General features: G+C 41.4%; 1 protein-coding gene across 3 annotated transcripts in view; it reads right to left on the reverse strand.

Annotated features, from left to right (window-relative positions):
* prdm5 (PR domain containing 5) overlaps nt 1-2051 on the reverse strand; it is a 152950-nt gene extending 150899 nt beyond the window's left edge. For all 3 annotated transcript variants that reach the window (XM_042341060.1, XM_007891490.2, XM_007891489.2), the window contains exon 1: nt 1802-2051. In XM_042341060.1, coding sequence (XP_042196994.1) covers nt 1802-1900 — 99 coding nt within the window. In that variant the 5' untranslated portion in view covers nt 1901-2051. The remainder of the gene's footprint in view (nt 1-1801) is intronic.
* Nucleotides 2052-8270: the final 6219 nt, after the last annotated feature.

Genomic DNA, 8270 nt, shown 5'->3' on the forward strand with positions numbered 1-8270 from the left:
TCCGTGAAGATTAAGTGAAGAGGAGAGGTGGTGTATGAGGATGGAGTGGTCGACAGTGTCGAAGGCGGTAGAGAGGTCGAGGAGGACAAGGAGGCAGAGGGAGCCCTGATCACAGATGTTCAGAATGTCATTAGTGACTTTGACCAGGGCTGTTTCCGTGCTGTGGGCAGCACAGAAGCCAAATTGGAGGGGTTCAAAGAGGGAATGGCGAGAAAGAAAGGAGTGGAGCTGGGATGCGATGACTTGTTCCAGGATCTTGGAGAGGAATGGGAGGTTAGAGATGGGATGGTAGCTGGAGAGGAGGGATGGGGCCAAGGAAGGTTTTTTCAGGATGGGGCTGATGACGGCTGTTTTAGGGGGCTGGGAACTGAACTGGTGTACAAGGAGAAGGGTACTATATAAATGCTAGTTGTTGTTGTATATAAAATGCAAGGATTATCATTTATCTGAACGATCATTGGCTAGGACATTGGGAGAGACTGCCTTCTCTTGTCAAATACTGCCTTGGATTCGTTAACCTCCAACTGAACAGGAAAACTGGCCCAAAAACAGAGAGAGCTGGGAAAACTCCGCAGGTCAGGCAGTATCTATGGAGAAAGGAAAGTGAGTCAACGTTTCGGGTCCACGACCCTTCATCAGAACAGTAAACTGGCCCTCAGTTTAACATCTGATCCAAAGGATGGCTTCCCCAGCACTGCCACTGTCTTGAGCTCATCAGACAGACTATGAGCTCAAATTCCTGATGTGGGGCTTGAACTCACAACCTTCTGCCTCAGAGATGAGAGTGCTACCAACTGAGAAAGGTTGTTTAGCAGTTGGTGTGATTATTTGTTGGCATTGAATACACTGTTGCACCAGTTAAATAATACAGCCTCTCATTTCAGCTCATGTAATGATATAATATTTCAAATTCCTCTTTCCCCAAAAAATCTGTGGTACACTTAACCTTGAAGGATACAATAGCTGAATACCTGCCCATCCCAATACCTAGGAAATCCCCATGCTGTTTATGCAAGAAATAATAATAATAAACCTTACACTTGATACAGTGCCTTATCATGTCATCCAGTCTCAAAGCGCTTCACAGGATATATGTAAAGTGTAGCGACTGTATATTTTGGGTGTGAATCGCAGCAGTGAGTTTGTGCACAACATTGACCCACAAACAGCCATGGAGTGAGATACCAAATTTATTTGGGGGAATTGTTGGCTATGATACCAGGAGAAACTCCCTTCTCTCTTAGAATAGTGCCATGAGATCTTTAACAACATCAACAAACGATATTTGAATAGCATGTTTCAGGTCGGGAGGACGCCCCAAGGCTCTGAAATCCCCACTTTCACCTGAACAGACAGATGGGACCTTGGTTTAACGTCTCATCCAAAGGAAGGCACCTCCGACAATGCAACAGATCCCTGGCACTGCATTGGAGTGGCAGCTTAGACACTGATTTTTTTTAATGAAAAACTTGTAATAATATGGTACCACTTTAAGAATACTGTTGAACTCAGCGTCATGAGAGTTTTTTGTACCGTTTCCAGCAAATTGCAGCTCGCAGAGAGTTGGGGGCTGGGAGCTGGGAGTGAACCCATTGAAAACATTGCACTTTATACGTGGCACTCAACAGCAGCCCTGTTCCAGCACAGCACAGCACAGACAACAGACAAATGTTACTAACGCCCAACGCGCTCATCCCGTTCAGACCGCAAACCAGAGACCGCCAACGTCAATGCACGATTCTGTTTGGACAATATGATTGCATCTGCTATCTATAAGGGGAAAACAAACAAACAAACAAACCTTTTTTACTCGTCTGGCAGTGTACAGCCCGATCCCTTCTTGCACCTTGGACGATTTCAAGGAAAACCTGTCTGGCACGTACATGCCGAGCATTTTCATATCTCAGGGCTGAGCTGCTGCAGGACAGTGCGGGGTCCCCGCCGGCTCGGCTGTAGCTCCAGCGGCCCGGGCTCATGGCAGTGACTGGAGCTCTGCTAACACTTCAAAACTTCCTCCCTCTCCTGCCCTGGCTGCCATGTTACTGCCGGGATACCCTGAGCAAAGCAACCATTTGATAGGCTCAAAGTTCTCCCCCCCCCCCCCCCCCACCCCCCACCACCTCCTCTTTTTCCCCCAAAGCACAGAGCTTTTAGCAAAAGTTTGCAATGTTTCAAGGAATATTGCAACACACACAGACACACGGTTGGTGGTGGGGGGGTGAGGAGAATCCGATCTTCGCAATTCGCGAATGAATGCAGCCCCCCAGCAAAACTCAACTGTACCCTCCCTGCCTCTTGGTCTTAAAACATTAAGTGCTGAGTAGGTTCACCGAAATTGTTTTTTTTTAATGAAAACGAAATAGCTTTGGTGTGTACAGAAAATAATGAATATAATTTACAATACAATTTTGCATTTAGAGAGCGTCTTTCACAATAATAATAATAATAATAATAATAAACAAGGAGCTGATCAAGGTTCAAAAGAGTTTTTTAAAAAGCAAATTAACACTCAACATGCTTCGTAAATTACATGAGTATTGTATTGTGTTTGATTCCTGGTTGCAATGAGCTATCCAAACTTTATTGCACAATGGATTAATGAAAACCTAAGATCGAAAAGAATAAATGTGTTTAAACAGCGTTTGGAACATCCTTCTGGGACATTGGGATATCCTCCTGACATGAAAGCTGCAATATAAGCACTAGATACGTGCAAGTTGTTGTTAAAAGATTCAATAACTCAGAATGGAAGCTTGTGTCCAGCTGACCAACAATCAGTACTGAAGCCTGGGTGATCTGGTTTGCTTTTAACACATTGGTAACACATTTCTGTGTTGTTTCTTAATAAGATGAAATATATTACCATCAGTTAAAGCACTAGTTATAACAAAAGCTTTAAAGTACTCTGCCACAATTATAAAATACTTGGTGAACTACACGGTTGAAATTTCCATGTATTAAAAAATGATTAAGCTTTAAAATCAACATGAAAGGGCTCGGCATTTGTTGCTTTCTATTATTTCTAAACAAGTCTTCTAAAGTTTTTCAAAATAAAACTAGAGTCATAAGATATTTGCCTCAGATGTCATCTTGACCTGATTTCCGATGAAGGTGTCACTTTGCGGCAATTAGGCACAACCACTGCATAAAATCTCTGCATAATCAGGGAGCACTTCCTATGTTTTTAATGATAAACAAAGGTTAAAAAGCAAAATACTTAAATGTGTTCCTCTCAGAGCAATTGTAGTGTTCACTGAAATTACCCAAACACAAGGGTAGGTTGATGCAATGACTGGGACACATTGGGAAGGAATGAATGGGGATAAAACAGATAAGCCCCTCCTTTCATCTATCATCTTATAGTTAAAATAAAGAATGGGGAGGAAAGGACACATGAAAGTTTCAGATGCTAATATCTACCATGAATATTGTTTGCACAGTATCAAATGTGATGATATAGTCATACAAGTATAATAATCCTTGCAATTGTTGAAACAATGTTCTTCCCAACTATTTGACTGTACTTAGGGGTAAACTCCGCAGGCCATTTATACAAGGCTCTATAAGCAGCCGGGAGGTATTAATTGACCTGGACGAATATTGTCCAGGATTCAGGGAGAAGCTCCTTTCTTTTCAAATAGTTTCATGGATATTTAAACATTCAGCTGCTCAAGCAAGCAGTCACATTTCTCTCTGAATTAACTCCACATTATCATCTGCATGCTTGAGGCAGAATAATGTCAACAACTTGCATTTTCGTATTTTGGGGGGAAAATGTAAATAAAGATGGAGTGGGAGCCCGAGCTGGATGTTGCAGGGGGTAGGTGGACACAGGTGATATCAAAGAAATAGATTTTCAAACTGATCTTAAAAGTGGACAGGAAAGCTGCAAGGTGCTTGGATTTTGGACAATCCCCCAAATAAACTTGTGGGGTACTGCTGTGTGCCACTGGCTGCCACATTTGTCCACAAAATACACAGTCAATCCACTTTACACTACATCCTGTGTAGCGCTTTGGGATATCTCAATGATGTAATAAAATATTATACCAAATGGAAGCATTATTATTCTACAAATTTCTCAGTTCCTTATAAACAGATACTTTCACTATTTGCTGCCATTTATTTTAGCTTCTATTTTATTTCCTTTTTATAATCCATGCAATACTCTCTCAAGCTTTACTATATAATAATAATAATCCTTGCATTTGATATAGCGCTTTTCACGTCGGGAGGACGTCCCAAAGCGCTTCACAGAACACACTGTAAAGTGAATTGACTGTATATTTGTGGGCAAACGCGGCAGCCAATTGCGCACAGCAATGTCCCACAAACAGTCATAGATTGAAAATGACCAATTTATTATTGTTTTGTTTTTTTGGAGGGATTATTATTAGGCTCTGTGTGGAGTCAGGAAACTTGCCCAGGGTTTCGCCCTCTGCCTGGAATTGAACTCAGGTCTCTCGCTTGCAAAGCGAGTGCTCTAACCACTGAGCTACAGGACTCCACTATAGATTTAATCGGTGCAAAATGATCTAAAATACTTCCCATTCTTTTGTTCTCACTTGCATTTATATTAATTAGGTCATTTAAAGGAGGAAATTAAACACCAATGTAATTGTATTTTTTCTACTGCCTAAGTTATAAAATAAGCACTGACACAATGCATTGCATGCAGTAAAGGGTTACAAAGCCATCAGACTCTTGCTGCACTGCCAACTCTACATTATTGTCCTCATGGGCTCGATGTAAGTACAGTAAAACTCTGAGAATTCACTAAATGCCAATTCATCTTTTAATATTATTAGTCATGAAACCAATTGTCTATTGATGTTAAAATCCTTGAAGCTGTGCAATGGACTTCCTGGAGTTTTTAAACTTACATTTTACATTTTACCCCGACCCACCCGCCCTACCATTGGCGGGAGAGCCTTCAGCCACTCTGCCCTCAACCTCTGGAATTCCATTCCCCATTCACTCCGACTCGCCCCCTCCTTAGCCTCATTCAAGTCCCGCCTCAAGACCCTCCTCTTCGACCATGCCATCGGCCACCTCCCCTCTCTTCTCCCCACTTGACCCCAGCTTGGGTCTGAAATGCTTTCCACTGTCCAGCAGCTTGGGATGTCCTCCCGACGTGAAAGGCGCTATACAAATGTAATCTTGTTGTTGTTGAAAAAACTAAAGTCAGACTGCAGCTATTATCATGCAAAGCAAAATCCTTCCAAGATTACCTCTCACACTACTTGTTTGACTCAGTTCTGAAACTGAGTTATACCACAGCCAGAGGTGCACTATTTTATAGAGGTGCCATCTTTTAGATGAAATGTTTAATTGAGGCCCAGTCTGCTTGTTCAGGTAGGCGTTAAAAAGATCTCATGACACTATTCGTAAAGTATCCTGCCAACAATTCCCCAATTGATCATTCACTTCATAGTTTATGGGTCACTGCTGTGTGCAAATCTGCTGCCACTTTGGCTACAAACTGTACAGTTACTGCACTTTACAATTAATTCTGTGAAGCGCTTTCAAATGTTTCAATTACATTGAAAAGCAATGTATCAGATGCAAGGATTATTATATTATTATTGCACATTTGTGTAGTATAACTGCAGCATAAAACAATCGCCCCGAGATGTGCTAATTCTCACCAAGATAACCACCAGTATGCAACTGGTATTATAATCAGGACTGGTTGGTAAAGCAAATCAGACTAACATCTTTTCACATCCACAGTAGTTTGGACCATCTTCTCCCTATATACTATAATATGGTATAAATTCCTGTACATAGAGGAGCCTACATTAATCTCATACAATTACATGAAGATTACTTCTTACCCTAAAAAAGACATGCATTTTACAGAGAATCCTGTGAAGCATTTTGAGATGTTCTTTTGACATGAAAGGCAGTATTTCAAATGTAAGAATTATTATTATTAAAAGCTGCATTATTATTATTACCAAAAAAATGAAATAAAAATGGAGGAAGCTTATTTGAATTGGAAGTCCAGGAAGGAAATCATCCCTTTAATGGTATTGGTGGACCTCCTATTGTTTAGTATCTTGGGATAGGATGCTTTACACACTGATGTAAAACCTTGGCTGATTTTCCTCCCTCTAACCTAGGGACTCAAAAATCAATTTTAACACCACCCAGTTGAAATCAGCTAACTCAGCACAGACCAGAGGTGTGTGGGACAGGAAGCAGCAAGTGCAGGAGGCCAGCAGACAGACCCACAATGTGTGTCAGCCAACACCAGCAATCCTGAAACTGCTAAATCCCATCTGTCTGGCACGCTCCAACATTCCAACTGAGCTCAGGTCAATGTTTAGTTGGCCAATGGGTGCTGGTGGCCTCAGGACTTCGACAATTCTTGGCTCATTACAGGGCACCTTTCTTTTCGACCACGCCTTTGGTCACCTTCTTCCCCCTCCTCCTGGCTCGGCCCCGGGATCCATTACTGTGAAGCACTCTGAGACGCCGTCCGGAGTGGAGGGCGCTATATAAATCCAAGTTGCTGCTGTTGTTGTTGTTGGCATGCCCATCTGAGGGGCTTGTCTGGGGGAAAGAGACTGGCTAGGAAATGAAGAGGAAAGAGAGGAGAGAAGGGACGCTGGTGACTGGATAGAGTAGAGAGGAATGTTGTAAGAATGAGGGCTGGAGAGTGACGGAAGGGGAGGCTGGGGCCTGGAGAGTGGAGAGTGGAGGGCAGACATGGGATTGGAGAAAGCGGTGGATTAACATGGCACCATGACCCGAGGCCCACGCTCAGAAGAGGCCCATTCAGTGGCCGACTGACTATATAGAGCGCTCCCATGATTGGCTGCCAAGTGCCCCCGTGATTAGTTGCCTAGCACTCCTGTGATTGGCATCCGGTGTGAGGGACGCTATATAAATGCAAGTTGTTGTTGTTGTTGTGGTGCCAATCTCACAAAAAGTTAATCCGGCTCTGTATTCTAATCATTTCATGGCTGTTGGTGGGACATTAGCTGTATGCAAATAGGTTGCTACATTTGCCTGTAAAATACAGTCACTGTGCTTTATCGTATATCCTTTGAAGCAATTTTAGATATCCTCCTGACATGTAAGGAGGTTTATTAATAATAGTAATAATAATCCTTACATGTGATATAGTGCCTTATCACATCTTCAAGATGCTTCACAGAATATAATGTAACATGAATTGACTGTATGTTTTGTGGGCAAAACATTAAATGTAAGAATTATTATTAATATTATCAATTGTTATTGAATGCTTATTGAATGTTTCACAGCTTGATGCACGTGTCGGTTAGAGTTTAAGTTACACTCCAGATGGCCACAACTACACTCATCCCAGAAGATTAGTGCAATAACCAGATGAAAATTGCAACCAATGTTGTACTCTATATGGCTTTCAAAATGAGGGCAGTACAGTATGTGCTCCACACTTATTAGCTCAGGGAATTTTATTTTGTTTAGCAAGGTGTCTAAGACATGTGCAAACACATCATCATACTTAAGCGTATCCAAACCAAACTATTGAAAGTTCAACATATGCATGAACATTTCTGTTAATCTGGAATGTAGTGCATACTCTTGCATACTCAGGGACTCACTGTGCTCACCTAATCACCTAATCACCTAATCCTGGAACAAGATGGCCTGGAAGATATTGGAAGATATTGATCTGAATCTAACACATGATCTGACTCCGACTTTGGAAAGTGTTCTGAAATGCAACCCTATGTGAAGGGCTCAATATAAATGTATGTTGTTGTTGCTGACTAATATCTCCTTAATTATGCATTATACTGTACATATCAAACTCAATATATATATTATACTATTTTACTCTGAAATTTTATTGTACTTGTCACTGAATTGATGCTTAATGTTATGAAGTTTGGTATAATATTCCCAACTGATTTAGCTGAGTGCATTCTTGAGAACTAGGATAATTTGGGCTCTCCGTTTCCCTGCTATTCAGTTTAGTTCTGACGCTTTCTTGATTCAGAAATCACACACTTTTGATGGTACAACTTCATAACCCCATCTATCTTTTTCCAATCTGTAATTTCTGAAGATTTTTTATGACTTACAAGGAACACACAAGTTTTATTGAAGAGATACAATAAATATGAAATGCCAAACAGATGTAACGTAAGATGCAAACACAAATGTTGAGAAGTCCTATATCTTTGAAATGTTAAGAAATGAGCCATTGTAACATGTGAAGCCAAGAAACCCATTCCTCCTCTCACCACCAAAAAATAGAAGCTGACGTTTGT

Source organism: Callorhinchus milii, unplaced genomic scaffold (genome assembly GCF_018977255.1).
Source record: "Callorhinchus milii isolate IMCB2004 unplaced genomic scaffold, IMCB_Cmil_1.0 Scaffold1, whole genome shotgun sequence".
In the NCBI taxonomy this organism is placed as follows: domain Eukaryota; kingdom Metazoa; phylum Chordata; class Chondrichthyes; order Chimaeriformes; family Callorhinchidae; genus Callorhinchus; species Callorhinchus milii.